Source organism: Crassostrea angulata, chromosome 9 (genome assembly GCF_025612915.1).
Source record: "Crassostrea angulata isolate pt1a10 chromosome 9, ASM2561291v2, whole genome shotgun sequence".
Classification (NCBI taxonomy): Eukaryota; Metazoa; Mollusca; class Bivalvia; order Ostreida; family Ostreidae; genus Magallana; species Magallana angulata.
This window is the reverse complement of record NC_069119.1, coordinates 18,529,014-18,555,623: the sequence shown is the minus strand read 5'-3', so window position 1 is coordinate 18,555,623 and position 26,610 is coordinate 18,529,014. Positions and strand designations below refer to the sequence as shown.

The following is a 26,610-nucleotide window of genomic DNA, read 5'->3' as shown; positions in this document are numbered from 1 at the left end:
TGCTAAATTGCTGGGTTATGATTCATCTCTTAAAAAGCAGTACTTACCTGTAACTTGTTTGATTTATGCTTTATAGTTATTAGATACTTTGTAACTACTCTTCCCCTATTCAAAATAGTCAACAGCAACTAGTTATTGTTTAATCATACACAGTATAACATTTGTAAATCATTGGTCCAAGTTGACAGTTTTACTACGGTCAAACTTCGTTATCTCGAACTAGATGGGACTGTTTACAACTTTGAGATATCCGAGTATTCGAGATATCGAGAGTAAAATACTTTAAAAATAAGTAGTTGGGACTTACAAATCACCTCGACATATCCATCGTATTTAAGATATCAGTGTTCGAGATATCAAAGTTCAACTGTATATACGGTCGAGAAAAAAGGTCAACTTGATCTAACATTCCAATAGAAAAAGGAATTCAAATACAGTATCACCTGATTGATCTTATTAGTAGAATACGAGTATTATACTGTAGAAGCACATATTATAGCGAGCGCCGGCGAGCGAAGCGAGCTCTAAGAACCAGTGTGCGCGGGAAAAAGAACGAGCTAAACCTACAGTTCATAAAACAAAATTTTTTGTCTACGTCCCATAATGCTCTCTAATGTTTTCACCCGTGGTGCTATGCCAAAAATGGTCGACTTTTAACTCGTAATTTACGGTGTCTAAAGGTTTGAAGTTCCGCATATGCTTTGGCGAGACTCCAGAGATTTGTTACATGCTTCAATACCTTCTTATATTGAGTCGAGATACATAAACAAAGACGAACAAATCATGGATGACGTCACAGTGCTCTCGCGCTATATTTCCCGCGATAAATTTAGAGGTGGATCAAACATCTGTAATGCTTGTACTAGCTAATTCAGTATAGACTGCGATATCTGCCTCATTGACATTTGATTTGTTTTTATTTTTTTTATATAGAGATTATATAAATAAATACTAGCAAGAGCTATACTTTACTCCATTTTTGACTAATTGTGCATGCATGAACAGTAGGCAGGTAAGTATATGGGTAGGGAGGAAATAAACCATAGGACATTTTGAACTAACTAAAAAGGAATAAGGAGAAAAAATAAACAGTTAAATAAAAAATTTATGTAGATATTGCATAAAGTCAAAGCATTAAATTTAAAGGTGGGAAATTACACAGTCACCTACAAACAGGAACCGGTCTGTCTCTCTCTCTCTCTCTCTCTCTCTCTCTCTCTCTCTCTCTCTCTCTCTCGGGATAGTGGGTTGCGCTGTATGTATCATAACCATTAAAATTAGTACCTTTGGCATACTTATTTTATAGCAATACACTCTCAAAAATTCTTTGACGTTCGTTGATACTTAAATAACACTAGGTTGACATAATGCAACGTATGTGTAATTCTTGCTGCGCTTGCCAGAACGGTAGCACCGTAAAACATATTATTCGTTCGGTTAAATGTCTTTGTTTTTAGATAAAAAGAAAAGACTTCGTTTGGATTTAAGAGGGAACGCTGTGATTTAAGAAGGCACGCTGGTCGTGGCCATTTTTAGACTGTATTGATCTCCTTTTAGAAGAGCTCTCTATAAAAGTATAGAAAAAAATGCATGTAAATTTGAAAGTTAAAACAAATTGATTTTTGAAAGTTTGAGTTTACAGTTCAATTCTCTTTATTCCTTACAAACAAGTCAAGCACGACATATTGTTGTAATTTTTGGGGGAAACCAGACTAGCAGAGTCCATTTTAACATGGTGTCGGCGGTGAACTGTGTATATTTTTTCCGCCTGTGTCATCTGTGTATGGCACAGACTTCATTCGTTGATTCCAAATGTCCAAGTAAGTTTCCTATTGTCATGCTTTAGCTAACACATATCGAGACGATGTTCAAACACATAACAAGTACAATGCATTCTAAATTCTACTTTCGAATTAATATTTCTCGAAAATACTTCATTATTTTTGAATGTTCAGAGAGAGAGAGAGATATATTTTCATTTTTCCATTTTTTTGGAAACTGAGTCAAACACATTTTTACTCTTATATGTATTTGTCTAATTTGTTTGTAATTTTTGGGAGTTGATTTTAATCAACTCTCCTATGCAGTTACTCAGACAAACCGAAAGTGAAACAGTGTTTGGGCCTCAGCACAAATCATTGCTGCTGACAAGACTTAGTTCTTGAAAATAATTGATAAATTCGATGTAATGTATGCTAAAGCATTGTTTTTCAAGGAAACTTATTCATAAATACCTTGAAAATTGTCAGATTTCAAATGGTACGAACAATTTAAATATTTTTTGTAGTCGTATGTATTCCTACGCCAGAGTTCAATATAGTCTCGTTCAACTCGACACTGGGCTGCCGAGATTTACGGTGTCATCCGAGCGTTTGGTTGAACGAGACTAGAGTTTAATATTGCTTGAATCCATACAATTTTCGAGAAATATTTCTATTACTGATACATAGTTTGATTTAGGTACGTTGGATCCTGCGATCAAAAGTCTCTAAGTTTTTTTCTAATGTATTTGTTTAACATCTACACACATATCTAAACCAAAATTCAAAACAAAATTTTGTGGTTTATATGCTCCTTTTGTGCTACTGTGTATTTAATATGACCTTTCTGCACTGAAAGTGCAAATTGCACATAAATCGCTTTTCCCTTTATAATTTTTTATCGAAATGAACCATGGTATCAAATGCAAATTAACATTATTTAGAATTAATAAAATTAAAATTATCATAATGAAAAAGTTTGCAATTTCTTCACCTTATTGATATTTTGACCTTAAAAAACCTTAAATATTCAGAAAATAAAACCAAAAGTATGGATCTATAATGTACATTTTGAGATATGGCATGAAATAAGATAATTTTTTGGGAATATTGTAGATTTTTTCTTTACTTTTATGAAATATCACTTACACATGCCAATATATGTCAATAGAAATATTGAAATATTGTTGAAATATGTTTTTTGAAACAACATGAAGATATCCAAATGCATAAACTATCTGAAAATTTGGTCTGCACGGAAAATAAGAAAGCTAAAATTACGGTACTCTAAAACAACTGAGTTATGAAAAATGTTCATTTTCTTCTTAAAACCTTCCGCCACAAAATATAGTCCCTTACTATACTCTCTAAATATGGAATTTTTCCTTCACTATTTTATTCAGTATAGTTTATTTGGCATTGTAAACAAGGAATTTACAAGTAGAAGTCATATATGACACAGAATTTCCAGACTAGAGGTGACCCAAAATGGCTACCCAAAATCAGAGGATCGAACCTCTTTAATTAATTTTATTTCTAAATATTATTTAACATGATTCATATGGGGGTTTCTAGACATTCTTGTCGAAAAAGTCCAAAAATTCATATTATAAAAATGTGCGTAATTCAAATTAGAAACTACATGTACTTGTCATGCCAAATAACATATCATTGAATTTAAAATAAATAAACATCGACAAAATCAACTCCCGTCAGTTCTTCAGTACTTTGATTAAAAATTGTACCCAACTCAACTCTATATGATTTGTTATTAATTTTTTAATGCATGACACATCTTTTATGTGTAAGTTGAAAACATTCTTTTTTAAAGGAATGGTGAGATTTAAATGGCGAGCCTATTGAAATTGTTAAGTAAACAGGTTCCCATATTTGGATATTTTAAGTGTTAAATGCATAATACAAGTTTGGCGATACGCAAATAACATTTAACATAGTTGTGGTTGTGAAGTATTGTGACAATGGTAGTTTTAGAATATATGTTTGAAATGTCTGTGAGAGATTGCTGTATTGATTTTAATCAATTATCATCTATACATGAAAACAAGTGACCAATTGGCCACATTGCTCGCCTGAACAACAGTTGTGTATCCCTTTCAAATTAGTTAAATATAAAACTTTTCTCAAGTACATGTATTCCACGGGTTACAATACATTGAATAATTTATGAAAAGAATCTTAGTTTATTTTGGACATCATATCCAAAGATCAACAATGCATCAACTGGTCAATTTTATCATCTTAGACCGCAGTACATATGACTACCGTCACGAAAAAAGGGTCCTTATCTTTTGATGTCGCAATGTTCAGAAAACGACGTCAAAGTTGCGGTATTGAAAACGCAGTTTTTTTTCTTTTCCCTTTTTCTGCGTCTGTGTTGTGTTTTTGAATAATTGGAGTCAGACCTACCTTAGATACGTCGATTAAAAAAAAGAATTTTCGTCAATTATTACAAATAAACATTAGTGAGGCAAATTTGGGGGTTTTTTGCGGAAAAACTAGAATAGCAAAACTCTTTATTTTTTCACCATATGTAATGTAAACCAACTCTAGGTTATTTGCGAAGTTTCAAGAAAATCGCCCGTCTGGTTCTTTTTAGCTGAAAGTAGAGGTACAATTACTCTCGGAATATATAGGAAACTGTCATTTTCCGCAAATCAAAGCAGATTTTAAAAAATACTAAAATAGCTTTTTTCTCAAACTGTTATATATGATTAGTAACACAATTTTCTACTTAATATGTAAGAAAAACCCCGGAATTCTACCGTCTGGTTTTTAGTGGGGGCCATCTCAAAATATTAAAATGCACCAAATTTTGCTATATACTAGTATTTGGATCGTTACGAATGAAGATTGGTAAAATGGAATCATTCAAAAAACAAGGAAAATGTCCTCGAGGATAATACCATTCTGTATTTACATGTAACATGTAAAAGGCGTACAAATTTTCCTTTTTCTTTTATGTTATTTCTTAAACGTACGCCTATATAGCTTTATTTTATCATAACGTCATAAAAGCGCAATGGCAACGCTCCGCTACCCCACAACGGAAATATTGTTAAAAAAAGTCCTTAAAAATATAAATATAATTATCTGTTTTCTATTCATTGTGTTCAATTTTATAAATGATATCGAAAAAATTTCATATGAAATTTAAATCAGCTGTATTATACTAAAACATGCGCAATGAAAACTAAAGTTGGCTTCCTTAATTAAGGAGGGCGATTTGGGTTTTTCGGCCAAAAAACTACGATAGCAAAACTCTGTTTTTTAATTATAAGGAATTTAAACCAACTCTAGTTTATTTGCGAAGTTTCAAGATAATCGACCTTCTGGTTCTTTTTAGGGTCCATCTCAAAGTGAAATATATTAATTTTTTAATGATTTATCCGAAAATACGATAATATGTTCTAATTCGGAAATCACTTTGTAAATCATCGTTGGAAATCCACCGCGCGTCTAGCACACACTTATCAATTGAATGCAAGATCGATCGGGGATTTCCGACAATGATTTATAAAGTATTATGAGTTAAGTTCTACAGCTTTCGTTTGCATAAGCATATCTTCGTTATGAACGCCCTTTAGGATGACATGTTATCCGATACAATTAGAAGAAAAAAACCCCTGGTATTCGTATTTGTTACGAGGGTAAAGGCATGAGCAAGTATCATATTATTGCACCCTCAACCCCCTTCCCGATAAAAAAAAATGAATCCGGTTTGAGGAAACAAAATTGTATCGGTGTCTCTTATGTCTAACGTTGCCAATGAATCATTTGTTAACGTCCTGTGTAAAGAAACGCTCTACCAGGATAGGTCCACAATTGTACGTATATTTTATTATTTAGAAATGTTAATCGATTTATATAATGACATACATGTATGTAATATTTGTATCTTTTGACAGGTGACCCATTGCATGGCTGTTGGGATGAAGATACAAGAAATAACCAATGTAAATTGAGATGTGATAGTGGGTATGAACCTTCAGACTGTCATATCATACGATACTCACAAAAAGAAAGGAAATGGAACCATGAAGTCCCTAGTTGTCAAAAAAGTAAAGAGATGAGTTTGGGTTTTTTTAAGCTATTTACCTCCCCCGTTACAAGAAACAAACACACTCCTTTAAAAAACGACATGAGCTAGTTACATTTAAATACACCCGACTTCAGGAATAAAGGGTCACGCTGCATTTCAAGATTTATAAACCAGTTTTAAAATGTACTTTTAAATAACAAATTTTTTCATTAAAAAAGAAACCATTACCTATTCGAAGAAAGAAGTCACTTCCAAGTATCAATTAAAGTGAATTTTTTTGTTTGATCCTAGAGTATCATTTTGATGAAGTAGTAGTTGAAAATTTGTTCAGTGTTGATGATTCTTTCCCTGTCCTCAATAAGGGTTGTGGTATGCTGAAATTTTGTTCAGGTTATATAAGAGAAATTAGTGTCATTCATCTTTGTTTCTTTGTGTTCGCGTTAATTTAAAGAGCGTCAACAAAGAGAATCACATGCATTTTAATACATGTACTTGTTTATTAATATTAAATATAAGCAAACCAACAAATTAAATTTTTAATTTTGCCGAAAAAAGAGGATGCATTTATTTCAGAAACACATGATGTAGTTGCACGGTTTCATGCAATAATTATTGACTTTTAGCCAATTCATGTGAATTAAAATAAAATATTTTCAGAGATTTGTGTAAAGATTATAAAAATTGTCAAGATTTAAAGTATACGTGTGACTTTTTCCATACTAAACAATAGTTTATAACCTAAAATGTAATGTGGAAAAAATTTAAGGTAGATATGATTGTTAATTCGTTGACCATCCAAGCTTTTTAAATGATTCCAATCTATGATTTTTGATAACAGAGTGGCATGTTTCGGGAAAGACTATGGCGGTAGTAGGGACCGGAGTCGCCGCTGCTGTGGTAGCCACGCCTTTGGTTTTAGCTGGGGCTGGATTTACCTCAGCGGGTTCTTTAGCTGCTATGTTTCAGGTATAATTTAAACTGGAGAAGATTAAATACAAATTCGTTTTTAATTTTTTTTACTGTTGAATATAACACTGCCTTTAAAAAAACAATACAACTTTATATCCTATGATTATCTTTTCATATCAAAACAAGTGCTTTACGTTTGTGGCTCCAGTGTTTTCAAACGTAAAACTTTCATTTTCGTAAAAAAATCATTATCAGAGCATGACTGTGGGTTTTGATAAAAGGTGTAAAAATCATTCTTTTAGTATTATGAGGTGATCAAATAAGGTAATTATTAGTTAATTCCAAATAAATGGTTAATTTTTTATCAATTTTCATGCAAATGAACTTTAAATATCTATATAATGTATCACAAGAATACATTAATTTTACTCAGCAATAAGATTTTATTTGTTGTAAAAAGCTGCACGTTTATACTTACGTGTAGAGGACACCATGTCCTCACAAAAACTGATGACACAATACGCGAAGAATTTATGTTATTCTCCTCGTACACGTACCCGTACACGTTTAAAATACAGTTGAATCTCGATAACTCAAACTTTAGGGGGCCATGAATAAACTTCGAGAGATCAAGAGTTCGAGAGATCGAAAGTTTAAAAAAATCCGGAAATTTTTGTTCCGGTCATTTTGGTTCTAAAATTATAGTAGCCGGAAATTTATATTTATAACATGGAAGGATAGTCTGACATGATTTCGATCGTATTTTATGCTACATTAATTCAATTTATACAATACAGAACTTAGTTGTGTGGTTATTAAGTATATTTTTTTCACGTTAAAAAACTTTCAGGCATATTATGTTTTCTTAATCATAACGTTAGAATATTTTAAATAAAGAGCAGTTGACTGTAACTTTCACAAGTTGTTGAAATTCATAGATCAGTTACAAATTACCAATCTACCCTTTGAAGTGAGCAATGGATAGTGTCACTTACGTAATCAACCAATTACATGTAACACTATCACGCTAACCCCCAAGAGTTCACTCAACCATTCAGGTAAGGTCCACGCGGAGCTATAATTATACGCTAGATCGGCAACGTGTGTACACATGCAGCAACCACTTCGAGTTATCAAGAGTGAAAAACAATGAATTATGTATAACGGGACTTGGGTTTTACTTCGAGGGATCAAGAACTTCGAGAGATCGGAGTTCGAGAGATCAAGAGTAAATTTGCTTAGTTATATAGAGCAAAAAATCGGGACCGTGAGTTCACTTCAAGAGATCGAAGTTCGAGCCATCGAGCGTCACCTGTATCAACTTATATCAACTTTTTATCGGCTTTAAAACATTATTCTACTTTTTCTAGGCCCCTTGTACGGCACCGGGTAGCTGGTTCGCTTTGGCACAGAGTGCTTGTGTGGTAGGAACGGCTGTTACCACTAAAGGGGCAGTAGGGGCTGTAGCAGGGGCGATAACCTATGCGACGTCCTCTGCGTTCTCCAATTGTGAAGCAGAATAGCTGGTTAAACTGTTTGACAAGCAACCTTAATCACTGAACACATTAGCTACTTTCTTTAGAGACTTGTGACTTTATTCCTTTTAGATTGTTTTTATAATAATTCCCTTTTTTCTTCTTCTTTTTTTTGAGATAGTGGGCAAAGATACTACAGTTATACAGGGTTTTCTATTATTTTTTTACGGAGACCAAAAAGAGCTATAGGAGCTGACACAAGTGCGGTTACATGTACCTGCACGACGTTTATAGTTTTTTTTTACGGGGGCTATTTCTTTTTGACTTTACTTAAAAATAACAAGTAGATATCGTTAATTAAAGTTAAATGAATTTCATTGGAGTTTTAAAATTTTAGTTATTTTCAAAAGATTAAATAAATGCTTTTTTAGATTACTTTTACATACTAAAGAATAAATATGTTCTCATATTTACAAAGGCCTTGGTCTTGTCAATTTTTACTTTATAAAATTGAGGCGATTATTCTTTGACTTGAAAACATAACGTTTTATTGTCCCTTTAACCTCAAACACTGGAACCGCCCCTCATATAAATGTTTTAATATTAAAGGGACATGGTCACGATTTTGATCAAATTCTATATTTATGTTTTTATTATTTACCATGCTTAAGAAATACATTTCGAATGCTCAAATAAATTTTGAGAGTCATTCGTAAAGATATAGACAAGATACAGGGCTCACAATACTTTGTCAAGTAAACAAGGCTCGTGCCCTGTTTTTGTTTACATTGGTTTAATATATCATTAAAAAAGCCTTTTCCAGCTTATTTGTCTATCTTTTTATTTATTTTAAGCATAGATAAACAGTTCCTTACGTTTAACTCATTCGTTTAAGGTTTAAAACTGAAATTTTTACTTCAACATTCAAATGTAAACAAACGCTTTGTTTACATAGCGAATAATTTCAAGCTCTGTAACTCGCTTATAACTCAACAAATGACACTCAATTTCGGTTGACTATTTAAAATGCCTTTCTGAAGCATCGTAGATATTAAAATCGGAAAAATAATTTTTGACCAAAATCGTGACCATGCCCCTTTAAGTATGGATTTTAGCTATCAAAAGGGGCTTGATTGTAGTGCAGCTTTAATAATGTACTGTTTGTTTTATATAAACGAAAATGCCATTTAAATTGTAAAAAAAAAATTGCTTTATTTCTTTATAAAATAATAGTTTGTAGCTACAAAATAAATCCTATTGTAAAAATTTTGCAGATGTAATGCCTATAGTTTTACAGACATTTAAAACTGCCTGTTTTAAAATTAATAGCTAACATAGTTAAAACATGTTTTCATCTAATCAACAATCGGTGAATTACATGAACATTTAGTGGTTTCTTAATTCAAATGCTGAAATAGCAAATGTCCCATCATTTACAAAAGTAATGGAACATATTTGCATAAAAGTTGATACACAACTAGCAAATTTAAAAAAAAAAACCAATTCAACAGATGAATTCACCTTGAAAATTAGGACACTAAATAATAAAATACTTATATTCTGGCCCATCTCTCCTGGTTTGGTAACACTTTGAAATTGCGTAATTATATAATTGACTTGTGGCATCTGCTTTTTTGTAAAGAGATGATGTAAAATTAAGATCTTCTACCCTATTAAACCTTTAAACTCTCCGGTGAAAAATCGAATAATCGAACCTTGTTATTATGAATTCAAGTCGCCCACCATATGACTGTTTATATTAGCTTATTCTTTAAACACGTGCTACACGTATAATTTGACTAGATTGACGCCAGATTTTCACTATAGTTTAACCCTCCTGTACGCCATTTGCTGTCTCTCTGCAGAGGTTGCAAGTGTGAAAAAAAAACACCCCCCCCCGCATATTTGTTAGACTTACATAACTAGACTAGCAGATATCTAATGACATGGTGTCCGCGTCGAACTGCATTTTATTGGTCTTTCTGTATGTAAGACTGGTTTCATACATTGATTCTTTCTGTCCTAATAAGTTTTTTTTCTAATGAGAGAGAGAGAGAGAGAGAGAGAGAGAGAGAGCGTGAAAATATGCTTTTCCCATTAAATCTTTTTTTTTATCTAATTCTTTGAAAAAATCCTGTTTTGATTTTGGTTTTTTTGATAGGGAGAAAGATACAAAACACATATTTGAATGTGTCAGTTAGGTCCTTTGTTCATCACGCTAATCACCCTTATACACGTATAGCTGATTTATTTTCAAACATGGTAACCGTGTGCTTGACAATATTAGCATATTTAGGAAAAACTTCACAGTACGTGAAGCTGCATCCAATGTGTTTTTTTTTATATAGGTGGGTGTTTGGGTGGGTAGGTCCATTTAGGCCTTTTAAACAATATTCAAAGAAAACCCTCGCAAGCATGTTTATCAAACTTCGTCCACTTCATAATCATAATCATGTTTGAAGCACATACCTATACACGGGTGTTATAATAAACTGTTCAATTTAGGTTTATATATTCTTATAAAGAAAGAAAAAAAGAGAAAAAAAAACATTTAATAAGAATATATAAACCTAAATTAAACAGTTTATTATAACATCCGTGTACCATTTTAATGTTTGTGTTAAATTACATGGTTTTTTATTTTATTGATATGTGTTATGCTTAAAAATACGCCAAAATTGTGACGTCAACACCAGAGACTTTGCTAACGTTATATATATATATATCAGGCTTGGGGCGAATTACATTGTAAAGTAATGCATTACATTACCATTACTTCATGCATTTGGGCATTAAATTACCATTACCATTACTTGATTTTCTTGAAGTAATGCATTACATTACCATTACAAGAGTAAAGTAATGCATTACCATTACCATTACTTTGTTTTAAAAAAGTAAAGCTAATAAAGAGTTTTTGCAAATGTTTCAATTATGATACACTCTTTAACATATCTACAGGTTCATGTTCAGTATCGGGTTCAAATTCAATGACTCATTCTTAATTCGCTCAATATATGATCATCTTGTGGCATTATGAACAACATATTACATAAGTAAAAAGATATATTCATAAACATTTGGCATAACACAATATCAGATATAAAATAGAGACACAGAATTCATGCATGATAGAAAACAATTTATGGAATAATGTTGTGGTTATTAAAATCTAAATAGAGATATTTCCCCAGATCACACAAATCTTTATAATTTTGGACACTTAATTGTATTAATTCATAAACAGATGGTTTTTACCAAATATATTTCTTCATACATTTTAATCGGATTTCTTTATGCTGAGGACACTTTAAGACAAAAGATTGCACTTTATGATAAAAGTTTCAAAGGTTTCATCTTTTAACTGCATCCTATTAGTTTAAAGATCTTCCCAGCTATACTAAATAAACGTTCTACAGGAGCAGTGGAAGTGGGGACTGAAAGATTGTTTGACAATCTTTATTTTAGGATAAAGTGCAAAAATAGAAAAAATACATGAATCTTGTATTTTCTATCAGTCCAAATTAATGTACTTAATATACAAGAGAGAGAGAGAGAGAGAGAGAGAGAGAGAGAGAGAGAGAGAGAGAGAGAGAGAGAGTATTTTCAAATGGGTTATAATATTGGAAGTGATTTTGATTTTCATCATGGATGGACAGTGCATTCATTTTGCCCTTAAAGGTGCATGTCTGTCTTCTATTCTATTGGCGTAGGGAAGGGAATTGGGGTGTTTAGCACTTCTTTTAACAATAGATTGTTTTGATACTTAGGTTATCCTGGGGGAATAGTGTGTTGTTGACACATCTTTATTGAAGTGCAAACTAATTGGAGTAAATTGTTTAAATGATTTAAAACTCTTAATAACAACACTCATAAAAATGTTATGAAACTGTGTTGTTATATCTAGTAATATGAACAATTTAGAAATGTAATTGTATAAATCATTTTTAAATTATACAACTAAAACATTTTTATTTCAAGAATTATTTCTTTCTTCTTTATAATAAAGTTAATCAAACTCTGTTTCAGCTATTCATTTATTCATAACATTTTTTAAAGTGAACATGCATAAATAAGCATAGTAATGCAAAGTAATGCCATGTAATGCCAGCATTACACTCAATTTTGGAAAGTAATGAATTACATTACCATTACTTGTAATGCTAATTTTGTGGCATTACACATTACTAGCATTACTTTGAAAACATGTAATGCATTGCAATGCATTACCATTACATTTAGCATTACCCCAAGCCTGATATATATATATATATATATATATATATATATATATATATATATATATATATATATATATATATATATATAAAGTTTCTTTTCGAGAACCGGAAAGCTACATGTGCAATTTATGAGATTACTAAGCAAGCATCCTAAGATAGTGTAAATTCTAAATTGTTAAAGCCAACCAAAAACCACGGAACAATGCTGGGGCTCCAGAAGGGGTACAAAGTATAAAATAAAAATAGCATATGCTACGAAATAAAATGTTACAAGAAACTGTTGTTCAGGTGAGCGATGTGGCCCATTGACCTCTTGTTTGAAATGTCGTTAGAATTACAACACCTAAAAATTTTATGTACGACTTCCAGTTTGTGAAAGTTTAAATCAGCATATTATTATTTTGTTGGATTTAGGCCCTATTAAGGTAAGAATCAAAAGTTTTTTTGGAGAAATGGGGAGTTGGAAGGATGACCAAATTGGGAAACTGAAGCAAGCAGGAGATTAAGTTCATCCTAATTTAATCAAAACAAGCAGCCGTCTGGGCCGAATATCAGACTAGACTTTGAGGAATATCGTCAACATGATTAACCGGGAATTCATTTCATATAAATCGCTGAGAATACGCTACTCTTTTTAAAATATTGGTGTTAAAATTACGATGTTAGCTTAAATTTTCTCATAGAGCAAACTATAAATCGCTAGATCTTAGCTACGTTTCATTCTGAATATGAAACTTAAACTTGCCTTTACTAATTGTTTAAATGCGTAATGTATGTCACTGGATAGAGAATTTATAAAACTATATGGGTATAGTCCACTAATGCATTTTCCATAGGCGGTAATGTTAACGTTATGGTTCATAGCTCCGGCCCTAATTTTCGTTCAGCAACGAGGGACCTCTTGAATGAAAGCTCATCGAATTGTCTCTTTCCTGTTAAAATTTCGTGGTTTGAAGTCAGATTCGTTTTCCGGCAAAATGCGTCTGTATTGAAAAACTCTGAAAATGAAAGTAAAAGTAGGGAATTTCTCAGTTTTGGAAAGGGTGTACATCAAACAATTTCAATTCTTTTCTTCAAATGATAATTCAATTTTGACACTTGTTTTAAAAATTGCAAATCCTCTTTTCTGACATGTGTCAAGCATTCTGATTTAAAATGTCCCAATAAATGTATATACACTCTGCAAGTATAGGGACTATTTTGCTTAAAGGCACTTCTTTGTTGTCCTACCGATTCTAAAAATAGTTAGAGGGATATACCCAATATAAAACAGTCATTGTGGTAATTTACAATTCTTAGCTTATATATTCACTCTAGACACTATAAAGAACCATGATTCCAAATTTGGAAAAATTCAATACATAACTATGGATTTTGCAGCATTGATACACATGCATGAAATTTGAAAAAACAGTCCAGTCATAATTTACCTAAACAACATATATCTCATTGGCACTCGATGCTCTTCAAATTGCATAAATTGAGGAAACTTTAATCTCAAGGATTAAAATACATGTAAAACATAAACATTCAATATTTTACCAAATTTATTTTGTTCATATTCTTATGAAAAAGCTCAATTATGTATGATTTTATAAAATTGTTGTCGTAAAAATCATGAGTTTTTCTTTAGTTACAAAAAAGAAATGTTTTCAAACACCACGAAAAAGGTAAAATAGAAAAGTATAGGAATTTCCCTATCCATCAAGGTATTACATGTAGGTATTGGTTTATAAATAATAAAGTTATATGACTCTATAATGTGAGGCCCTCATTTCAGTTTTTGCTCCATTTTGATGCTAGCTTGAGATTACCTCACCTATGACGTCATAATGACGTCATAGTGATGAGTTGTTTTTACTCATATAAGTGTAAAATTTGCTGAACTTTTATTTAAGACTAATTTCGGAACAAATGCACCATGACTTAACTCATTAAATATATGTCATAGGGAAAAGAAACTTGCTAATAAGGATTTTTTCTTTTACTCTTGTATATTGTTACCATGGTAACAAATTTAACAAAATTATCAAAAGACATATCCTGTGGAAGAGAGTCTACATTTAACTAAAGTTCAAAATCCAGAAGAACAAGAAATACCCACAAAGACTGTGAAATATGTATAATCAATGTAAAGTTTCCCAGTATCTATAATATTCTAAATTATCTGCATGTAAAATACTGGCCATGCAGGGTATATAGTTTTGATAGGTTCCTTCTTTTAAACTTGGACGAGTGAAGTTACAAAAATAAATTTTACTTACATCAAGTGTGGCTCATTGTTGTGTATTTATTCTTTGAAGAAGACTTCCATTTCAATTTACATGTTATCTAAAATGAAATGTTTTGAATTAATTAATTCTACATTATCCAACACTATTCCCAACATTTGCAATTCCATATCAAAAGCAGCCATATGTTGAGAGAGAGAGAGAGGAGAGAGAGAGGGAGAGAGAGAGAGAGAGAGACAGACAAACAGACAGAGAGACAGAGAGAATTAGAGAGAGGGGGAAAGATACAGAAAGAGAGAACAGATAGGCAACAATAACTACATCTTCATGCACAACACATCTATACAGCCTAAAGACCAACACCCCCCCCCCCCCCAATAACATTCAATATCAACCCCCACCCCAACATATTGATCTATTTTTTCAATAGTATGAATAAATAAATACTAGTAAATATCTACTTAAAATGATTACTGATAATTTCATTCAATTTTGATTATGATAAACAAAGATAGATTTTGTGGATTTTAAAGTACTAACCAACATGGTAGGCTTCTACAGGTTAAAGAGTGCATACCTACATCTTCGGTACATAAGTCATGTCACATGCATGACAAATAAATTTACTCCAATTTAATGCAAATCTATCATCATAAATATACAATTGGAACCTACCGGACACTAATACAATTCCCTTACAATGCAAACTAATCTTAGATAGCTGGACACTGCTAGAATGAAGTATTTTTCCTCACCGGAAACTTTCTGCTTTTCTACTTTCACTTTTGCTCGCTTGAAATGATCGCACTAAAAACCCAAAGTGATACATGTATTTGGTCTCAAAATTTATAAAAATGTCTTCTAAACTCATATATAATTAGAAACACGCCTACATTTTCATTTTTTTAAATGTAAAAACTCAAAATAAATTACATTCAAGTTAAAATCACAAATTCTTTAATTTAATTGGTTTTTTGAAAATCCGGGGGGGGGGGGTGTTGTGATGGATATTTTCTTGGAAAATATGCTATTAAAATGATTAAACTTGTTGAACTTGTTGGAAATTTAGTTTATTCACATAAATGAGAAAATGTACAAAAGAAAAATGCACGTTTATCATAATAATTGCAAATAAACAAGAAATATTGCCTTACCAGCATGGAGCTCAATATGGGTATAGTCCACTAATGCATTTTCCATAGGCGGTAATGTTAACGTTATGGTTCATAGCTCCGGCCCTAATTTTCGTTCAGCAACGAGGGACCTCTTGAATGAAAGCTCATCAAATTGTCTCTTTCCTGTTAAAATTTCGTGGTTTGAAGTCAGATTCGTTTTCCGGCAAAATGCGTCTGTATTGAAAAACTCTGAAAATGAAAGTAAAAGTAGGGAATTTCTCAGTTTTGGAAAGGGTGTACATCAAACAATTTCAATTCTTTTCTTCAAATGATAATTCAATTTTGACACTTGTTTTAAAAATTGCAAATCCTCTTTTCTGACATGTGTCAAGCATTCTGATTTAAAATGTCCCAATAAATGTATATACACTCTGCAAGTATAGGGACTATTTTGCTTAAAGGCACTTCTTTGTTGTCCTACCGATTCTAAAAATAGTTAGAGGGATATACCCATATATTACTAAAGTTTAACACGTTTGTGGTGTGTTTTCGCTAGTAATGGTAGGAATTGTATAACCACGTAAATGCACCCATCTCCCATGGCTACGCCCTTGGCCCAGATCTAGAGCGCGCATGAAGATAAAAAAAAAACCAAAATATTTTAATTCAAAGTTGTTTTTATCAAGTTATATATTTGGTATTTTCAGTTACATAGTTTATTCCTAAATATGGCATTTCCCAGCACAATATTTTCATTTCGCGCGGGGATGCTCTGTCTAGCGGTGTCCTTGTTTCCTTAAGCGTTAGGGCCGCTGTGAACGGCACAATTCTATCATTAACGACGATTGTCAACTTTTAAAGCAACAATTTATATCATTTATATTTATTGGTTGCAACTGAAACGTTTAATGATATTTATATCATTCAGTTGCATTGAATCATCAGTGGTTGTTACATGGCGTTCTGTTTTAATTTGAAGCATACTTGGACCGTTTGGTCACCTTTCGTTCAGTGTGTCAGGGAACGTAGATACCATCTATTCTAGTCTTAAAGTTTATCATGTTAATTTTTTTACTCCTATTTCGTTCCACTAGCGTTGGAGGAGACCATTCTTGTAGCAGCAACGAAGACTGTAGTTGTGGGAGTTCTACATATACCATGGGACGCTCTTTTAGAAGTAGCAAGAACCAATCTTTTATTGGGACAAGGGTTTGGAGCCGCAGGGTTAGCAGCTTGGCAAACAGCTGCTGGGATACAGGTAACTAATTAAGAATGTCGTTTTATGACCATTTTGTTATATAAGTACTGATTTTTAAAACTTTTGTTTTTTTTTCAATAAGTAAATAATTTTGTTGATTTTTCTGTGGAATTAAAAAATCAGTTTATTAATTTTGTTTCGTCCAACGTTTCTTGCAAGTGTTGATATAAAATGGTAGTCATATTACATATATATACTTAATGTGTAAGCTTTCATTGTACTTTTATCATACAGTAGGATTACAGCGGAAAAAAAGAAAAAAAAAGCTGTAATTTTTTATTACATGTCTGTGTTTAAATTCACAGCGGATACAAGTGGCTTGCATTGTCTGCTATTGTGATAGATTATTTGTTCTCCAGTTGTGAAAAAGAATAGTTTATTTAATTGTTTGACCTGCAACAAGACTTCAACGGAAAATAAGTTACTGTAGCATCGCAGACACCAAGTTGTTTAAATCCTATGATTATATATTCTATGGATATAATAAAAATGATTTCTCTATGTTGATTTGTCTATCTAAATTATCAAAAATCTTTAGTTCTAATTAAGTAGGCTAACATATTCTGATCATTTACAGACAATTGTTTTAGGTTAATTTTCTATTTTTAACTAATATAGCTTATGGAATTTTTAACGTTTTAGCTCACTTGAACGGAAGATTCAAGTGAGTTTTTCTGATCATCTTGTGTCCGTCTATCTGTCTGTTCTGAAACTCATAACATTTTTAACTTCTCCAGAACTACTAGTCCAAATTTAAGCAAACCTTTTTTTCAAATCACATGCCATTACCCAACTTCTTAATATTAATTCAGGTTGGACGAAACAAAAAAAATGTGTTAATGTCCCTTATGTTTAACTTTTTTAATATCAAATCATATTAACTTTTTAGCGGCTTTAAAACATTACAATTCTTTCTTTTCTAGACCCGGTTAACAGCGGCGGGTAGCGAGTTTCATTGTCGCAAAGGGCTGGTGTCGTAGTAATGGCTGTTACCACTAAAGGGGCTGTTACAGGGGTGATGACCAATGAGGCGTCCTCTGCGTTTTCTTACTGTGAAGCAGAATGGCTGGTTTAACTGTTTGACAAGCAATGAACTTATAAAATTCATTCTTCAGAGACTCGTGAATTTATTGCTTTTGGATCGGTTTATTGAATACGTTCCTTTTTTGAGAGTGTGCACAGATAATTCGATTATGCAAGGTTCTCAATTGGGGTTTTTACGAGTACAAACGGTGCTATAGGAGCTGGCACAAGTGGGATTACCTGCACGACGTTTGGAGTTTTTTAGGGGGGGGGGTGGGGAGGACTTTGGCCGAATAATTAAGATTAATGACCGATTTCTATTTGACTTAAGTTTAAAATATTAAAAAGATATCGTTTTTAAAAGCTAAATTATTTTTTGTTGGAATCGTACATTCTATGTCAAATTTGAAATTTTATGCTCTGTCCATTTTATACATACCCTTTACATATTAAAGATTAAATATATTCACATAGTTACAAAGGCCTTGTTCGTGTCAAATTCTCCTATAATTTAAAAGTTGAGGCAATTATCCTTTGACTTGAAAACACAACTTTTTTCATTAACTTCAAACCCTTAATCCCCCTCTCATATAAGTATTTTAATATCAAGTAATAGAGCCTAGAAAGTACCAATATAGCAATTAAAGGGGACTTCATGGTCGTGACCGTTATAAGAATAATATGATTTTTTTAAGAAAAAGACCTCTATATAAAACATTAGGAGAATACCTTCTCTAATTGTAAGAATAATGTTTTTTTCTTTACTAGATGATAGTTTATATCTACATGTGACAGAAACTTATCATCTTAAAAATTGTGTAAATCTAAGGCCTATCGTCTATTAGTTGACCATCCAAACTCCTTAAAAAGGGACAAAGGGAGCGAAGCGACCGAACCCCTTCTTAATCGCTAAAATTTTATCTTTAAGTTACTTAGAGCAAATAATCTACTTGTTCGCTGGCTGATCAAAAGTTCTTCGCCAATCAAATATTATCTGTCTTTTGTTTATGAAAAATTTGATGTTGCAGTAAACTAATGAAATCAGTTGATATAAGTATTTACCGATTGTTGATTGGATGATAAAATACTCTATCTATTGCTCAAATGCTGAAATCGCAAATTTCCCATTATTAGCAAAAGTGATATAATAGCATTTTATTTTCATTTTTTCATAAAAGTTTATACACAGCTAGTAAATGTTTAAATTTAAATTAAGCAGATGAATTCATGTTAAAAATAAGGACACCAAAGGATACAATTGAAATGTCGATATATCGACGAAGCCTTACAGCAAAACGACATTTAAACGAACTACTGAGCACCATCTTAAACTAATATATACTAGATGATACGCTGTGCAAGCGCGGGAATTTAACCAAAATGCTATTATCATATAATGCTTCATATGTTGAGCCATATTTTTGTTCAGTTTTTTATATACTTTGGCCGATTGTTTCCTTATCTTATTCTTTAAAATTAAAATCAAAAACTGCATTGTTGGATATAGAGGAGCGGGCAGGGATGAAAAATCTAAACTGAAATGGATAATATATATGTATGTGGTCTTCGTCCTGTTTGTTGCAGCTGACTGAAAAAAACCCTTTTAATTGTATTTATTTCAAATAAGTGAATGGGTATTTGATATTTCTCTCTGAATTTGGTTCTTTTGGTCAATTTTCAATATAATTTGTATTACTCTCCCAAATAAGAATTTCAGATAAAATACCATTTTGAAAAACAATCTGGAAGGGGGAAGGGGGCATCCCCATTAAACTTATAGACGTAGAATACAATAATTTGTTCATTAATGTTTACAAATTAATGTCAATGGTTTGCAGCCAATCTGTCGTGGTATAAAAAAGTATGAATGAAAACACGCTAGGTCATAAAATATTATTCATTTGCATGCGTATATTTAAACCAAAGTTGTCAGATTCAAAGAATCTGGCCGATGGTTCACTCGCTCTATATTTTCCGCCATGATGTCAGTTAGTCAACCCGTTTCCGGGCACCCCGTTCTGGAAAGTTCTTTCCATTAATACTCTAATTGCATTAATTATTCCATTTATTAACCTTTTGTAATAATAGAAGTCCGATCCAATGTATCTGCGATGCATGATAAACTCGTCCTTCACTTTTCGTTAAATAGTCAATCTGCGTTCTTGGTTACCCCATTTTGGCAAGTTCTCAAGCGAATGTGTATCAAAACTAAAATCTTCCACTAAAGGAACGAATTGACTCATTTTTGTATTCAACATTTGTCAATTCTTAACTTCTATGTATTCTGTTAATAGAATCACAGTAGATATATTCACTCTTTACTTAATCATTCAATATTATTTCATCGCAAGTATATATTTTGATGCAAAGTATCCCTGACTTGGATCCACCAAAGCGTGTTCACCACCTTACTCTCATTTTTGCTATTTCGGGGTTGTTTATTAAGATAGAGTAGGTTTTTGATTAATTTCAAAATGAAAACTTATCAGTTAAAGCTGCTTGGTCCGATTTTTTTATCAAATTTTATGCACGCTTTTAAATGATGGTTATGCTTAGTATATGTATAATAATAGACATTGCAGTTGTTTTCCCAGTCAATTAAGCCAAATTTCAATGAAGAAAAATACGTACACATTATTGCTAACAAAACAAACGACATAAAAGGGTATCGCGTTTTTTCGCCTCATGTTAAATTTCACCCCTGACGACGAGGCGGGTATAGTTGTATTACGACTTTGTCATCGCTTTGAATCGCTTTGAATAAAGGTCGAAATGATCAGACAAATTACAAATAAACATGTGTACGTTTTGTTCGCTAATATTTCTGAAGTTTGTTTTCTTTACAATCGATGCAGAGCATGCGTGTTGAATGACCCCAATCATTCGGGGGACGAAACCAAATGGTTTCTTTTTCTAAACATTCCCGTGATGCATTTAGGTTTGTTTTTTCGTTTTCCCAAAGAGAAATTATTTTTATTTACTTTGAATACTTCTAACTTTGAAAGGAGATTGATTCTGCTGGTGTAAATAGGAGAAAGTCCATAACTTTCTACGATAAATGGTTTGTATGGAAAAAAATTTGATACTGTAATAACAAATAAATCGGACCAAGCAGCTTTAAAATTCAATTATAACTTACGGTCATCATCACGTATGCGTTGAAATACCAAAGGTGTAAACAATTACGCTGGTGCAGGCATTTTTTTTATAGGTTTTTTTGCAAAATGCCTCAATTTATAAGTATATTAGATAAATGCATAGACTTAAATCTATATTTTGAATAATAGTCCGGCCTATCTTTAATGCCTTGGTAACACTTTGAATTGCGTAATGATAAATAACTTGTGTCATCTGCGAACCTTGTTAAGACTTCAAGTCGCCCAACATACATGACTGGTTATATTGGCTTATACTTCGATCTCCTGTTTTATAGAAAATTCGACTAGATTGAGGCCAGATTTCACTCTATAGTTTTCATACCTGAACGTCATTTTTGTTGCTATCAGTCGGCTGAAGGTGTAAGTGAAAAAAAATCTTGTAAAACCATGGCGTCGGCGATTGACGGTGTTTTGTTTGTTTGTCTGTGTGTGGGACTAATTTCAAACGTTGATTCCTTTTGTCCTAGTAAGATTTTCTCTAAATCAGTTGGATCAAAACGATGTAAAGCTTACATTAATTTTGAATTCTAACTTTTGGTTTCGCTTTTCCTTTTTTCTTTTTATTTTTGTTTGTTAACATTACGTATTGCTTGATCTAAATCAGAGAGAGAGAGAGAAAGAGAGAGAGAGAGAGAGAGAGAGAGAGAGAGAGAAAGAGAGATGATTAAAATTCTTATTTTTCATAATTAAATAATTTGAAAGGGATACACAATTGTTGTTCTGGCGAGCAATGTGGCCCATTGGCCTCTTCTTTTACGTATAGATAATAAATGATTTAAATCAATACCGCAATCTCTCACAGACTTTTCAAACAGACATTCTAAATAACCTTTAAACTACCATTGCCACAATAATTAATAACCGTTATTAAGTAAGTTACATTCATAACGTATGCTTTCGAACGGAAAGAGTCCATACCATATGTTAAATGTTATTAGCATATTGCCAAACTTTGTATTATGCATTTAACATTTTAAATATCCAAATATGTAAACATGTCGACTTGACAATTTCAATAGGCTCGCCATTCAAATCTCACCATTCATTATCAAAATGTTGTGATATGTGTAAAATTTCATAATGAAACATTCGTCATTTTATGCCTTTAAAAAATGGTTTCACCTGATACTTTAAAGGAGTTTAATTGGGTACAATTTTCAGAAAATGGTAAGCAAATTAGAAAATATATTTAAAAGTAAAGATGGTGTTTTATTATATGAAGATGGTGTTTTATTATATGAAGATGGTGCTCTTTTAAAATGTATGAAAGTTCAACTCTGTATTTATGAATAATAGGGTGAAACATTCGTCATGAATTTAATTTCATTTAATAAATACTGTAAACAACAATAACGAAATTAGATCCCTCAAATTTTGGTTGACCATAAGAAATGCCATACTGAGCATTGTAAACATAAAAAACATAAGAATACTTTTTGATCAAAATCATGACCATGCCCTTTTGAGTATTTACACCTTTCAGATGAACGAAATCTTAGTAAATATGAAAATGACTCTGTCAGTGCGTTTAGCAATTTTTGATTATAGACTGATTGTGAATTTTTAAATCAAATGCATAAACCTGCATATAAAAGTTTGAATTTACAGTTCAATACGCTTCCGTACGAACCATTCAAGCACGAAGTATTGATTTTGGGAAACCAGGTTAGCGGAGTCCATTTTTTAACATGGCGTCGGTGTCGGCAGTGAACTGTGTATTTTTGGTCTGTCTGTGTATGGGACTGGTTTCATACGCTGATTCCGAATGTCCAAGTAAGTTTTAGCTTTACGCATAACGAAACGACGTTCAAACACAATTTACATGCATTCACAATGCATTCTAAATCCTACTTTCGATTTACTCTGGAAATACTTCATTACATTACTTGGTAATGGAGAGAGAGAGAGAGAGAGAGAGAGAGAGAGAGAGATTGTTATTAAGGTTATATCTTTCCAATGTTTTTTCAATCTTATTCAGCTTTATTCTTTTTTGAAACACGAACATTTTCTACTTAATGACATGGATCAAGTAATCAAATAAAACTAAAGGGAGGTGACATGATCGGGGAATTTTGAAAAGGCTTCGTCAAAGTTAACTACTTTGTAGACTTTGTTGTTGTTGACTTTTATAACACTAAGTGAGGCCTAATTTCCGTTGCACGGTGTCCTTGGCAACACGCACTGCACGCATGTGCAAAGATGTCTCTTACGATATCACTCGCACTTCGGGTATAAATACAAGAAAACAGCACCACCCCACCCCCTACAAACACATACTTTAATTTTTCAATTTCTTTTTTCTTTTTTTGAAACTGAGTCTAGCACATTTTTACTTCTATATATATTGTCTAATTTGCTTACAATTTCTGAAAATTGTACCCAATTGAACTCCTTTTAAGTGTCAGTTGAAAACATTTTTTAAAAAGCATAAAATGAAGAATGTTTCATTATGAAATTTTAAATTTTACACATATCACAACATTTTGATAATGAATGGTGAGATTTAAATGGCGAGCCTATTGAAATTGTCAAGTCGACATGTTCACATATTTGGATATTTTAAATGTTAAATGCATAATACAAAGTTTGGCAATACGCATTTAACATATGGTATGGACTCTTTCCGTTCGAAAGCATACGTCATGAATGTAACTTACTTAATTACGGTTGTAAAGTATTGTGGCAATGGTAGTTTAAAGGTTATTTAAAATATGTGTTTGACAGGTCCGTGAGATGTTCTACAGAAGAAGCTATCAAAACATTTTACTCTACATTTCAATGTTAAAATTTGAACCCCTTTTTGGGCCCCAATAAGAGAGTGGGTTAGGGTTTTTACAGATTAGAACCATTTTTTTAAATACAAGCTTTAGTTTAAATTTTGATATTTCACGTTCAGTGTTTCTTAAAGAGGTTTTTGAAGACACACGCCATATTTTCAGTTTTGTGAATATCTACCTGTTGAAAAAGGTTTCGCCATTTGCTTTTACAATTAAGAATCTCCTTCTTATAAGGATATTGTACCAAGTTTGATTAAATTTGCCCATTGGTTCTGAAGAAGTACAAGTACATGTAATAAAAATGTGAAAAGTTTACAAATAGACGGATGATAGATAACAGGTGATCAGACACACTTATTCAAACCTTCAGTTTAAGTAAGCAAAAAATATTTACCTAATCATCTGTATGCTTAACATAGCTATAAGGTACTAGATTTATTATATCACCAGCACTATTTCAATCATAATTATTCGTTACCATCGTATTAGATCAAATTGCATTGTTACCAAACGCAACATGTTGCATTTAATCGTGCCCCTGCTCTTGATGATCTGAATCAACCTTAGAGGAACTACTTTAATTTCATTCGTTGGTCCAATCGTAGCTCAAATGGTGATTACTTTCCATTTTTTTCGTGAAAAGAATCGCCCTTATTATCATACGCTACATGTATCTCAACAAAGCGCATCGGTTCGTGATGAACGCCCTTCGGGATTTCATGTCATCCATACAATTACTGGAAAGAGAAATGGAACCATGGTATTCCTATTTGTCAAGAATTCGAAGGTAAAGGCACGAGCAAGTTACGTGTTAATACACCCTCACCCCCTCTCCATTTATAAATTTGAATCAGGTTGGAAGAAACAAAGAATATCGTATCGGTGTCCCTTATATTTAACGTTGGCGTAATTGGTTACGTCCTGTGTAAAGAAACGCTCTACCGGGATAGATTAACGATTGGACCTATATTTGATTATTTGAAAGTGTTAATCGATTTATATAGTTACTTGTATATATTATTGTTTCTTTTGAAAGGAAATCCCAGATATGGATTCTGGATGGAAGGTAAAAGAAATGACCGTTGTATTCTGAAGTGTTTTGTTGGATTTGAACCTTCTGGATGTCATGTTATCCGATACCATTACTGGACAAAGAAATGGAACCTTTTTGTCCCTACTTGTCAAGAAGTTAAAGGCATGAGCAAATCACATGTAAATACACCCTCACCCCCTTCCCTCCTCCGAGTCTCTCAGTTCCGAGACAACAACTTGATAACATACGGTAATTCCAGCACGGAGAGTCCGATGTAATACCTTTCACAAAATCGACACCAAAGTGCAGAAATCCAACAGTTTTACCGACATCACAAACTCCACTACTGTAAGTTTGTAAGCTAACCCTACTTTTTTTTACAGCTGTATTAAAATGCGTTTTAAAGTTACAAATTATAAGAAAAGTAACCGTTACCACTAACAAGAAATTAATAAAGTCACTTGCATGTGTTAATCATAATGATTATAATTAAAGTGATATTTTTTTTTCGGTCCTAGAGCACCATTTTGATCTAGTCATTGTTTCGTGTCGACGGTTCTTACATTCCTTCTATCTGCATAATTAGTATCTCCCTTTTTATTAATAAAATAACAATGTTTGTGGTATGCTAGAGGTTCGATCGGGTAAAATAAAAAAATATCAACGTAATTCATCTTTGTGTTTGTGCATGCTATTTAAAGAACGTCAACGCAGGCATGCATTTTGATACATGTACATGCTTATAAATATCAAATATATGCAAACCAAAAATAAAATATATAATTAATTAGCAAAAAAGAGGATGCACTTATATCAGAATCACATGATGTAGTTTTATTGTATTTTGCAAGTATAACTAACTTGTTGCCCTAAAAAGTCATGTGGACTAATTTTAAGGTAGATATGATGGCTAATTTGTTGGCCATCCAGGCTCCTTTAATGATTACAATCTTTGATTTTTTTTTATCAGAGTGGCTTGTATCAGGAAAGACTCTGGTGGCAGTTGGGACTGGATTTGCCGCTGTGGTAGCCACGCAGGGGCTGGATTCATGCCCGCAGGAGTGGCAGCAGGTTTAATAGCTGTTATGCGTCAGGTACATGTATACTATAGACTGGCGAAGATTAAATACGGAATCGTTTTAAATTTTGTTTTCACTATAATTATAGAACGCTGACTTTTTAACGAAATCATGCAACTTTATCTTGTATAATTATCATTTCATATCAGAACAAGTGCTTAACTTTTTAGGCTCCAACAATTTAAAACGTAAAACTTTCATTTTCATAAATAAAATCATTAACAGAGCATGATGTGTTTTCACATTAAGAATAAGGAATCATTCTCTCAGTATTATGAAGTGATCAAATACGGTAGGGGTGATCAAATTAATAAGACTAAGCCTGAACGGGTTAACAATAAGTTTAATCCCATCAAACCGTATTTGATCATCTCATATGATATATATCTATGGAATGATTCCTTATTACTTGTTCAATAAGGTATTGACATTTAGTATAATTATGTTTATTGAAACTGAAATTATCCTTTAAGTAATTGTTTTGCTTAATT

The 26,610-nt window shown here is 32.3% G+C and overlaps 1 protein-coding gene and 1 long non-coding RNA gene across 2 annotated transcripts; one reads left to right on the top strand and one right to left on the bottom strand.

Moving 5' to 3' along the window:
* Nucleotides 1-1,732: 1,732 nt before the first annotated feature.
* Nucleotides 1,733-8,285, top strand: LOC128162179 (uncharacterized). The gene is made up of 4 exons (XM_052825366.1): nucleotides 1,733-1,820; nucleotides 5,687-5,839; nucleotides 6,659-6,786; nucleotides 8,100-8,285. Exons 1-4 carry the CDS (start codon nucleotides 1,733-1,735, stop codon nucleotides 8,250-8,252), a joined length of 522 nt encoding a protein of 173 aa, XP_052681326.1. The 3' UTR covers nucleotides 8,253-8,285.
* A 4,962-nt stretch (nucleotides 8,286-13,247) lies between these two features.
* LOC128163773 (uncharacterized) lies at nucleotides 13,248-16,303 on the bottom strand. Its single transcript, XR_008240861.1, has 3 exons — nucleotides 15,831-16,303; nucleotides 14,710-14,776; nucleotides 13,248-13,443 (listed from the first exon to the last, which is right to left on the bottom strand). It is a non-coding gene; the product is annotated as an uncharacterized LOC128163773 (long non-coding RNA).
* Nucleotides 16,304-26,610: the final 10,307 nt, after the last annotated feature.

Excerpts from the sequence above, each read along its gene's own strand:
- LOC128162179 (XM_052825366.1), top strand. The coding sequence starts at position 1,733 with ATGGTGTCGGCGGTGAACTGTGTATATTTTTTCCGCCTGTGTCATCTG. Across the intron at positions 1,821-5,686 it reads CGTTGATTCCAAATGTCCAA|GTGACCCATTGCATGGCTGT; the intron begins GTAAGTTTCCTA and ends ATCTTTTGACAG. Across the intron at positions 5,840-6,658 it reads AGTCCCTAGTTGTCAAAAAA|AGTGGCATGTTTCGGGAAAG; the intron begins GTAAAGAGATGA and ends TTTTGATAACAG.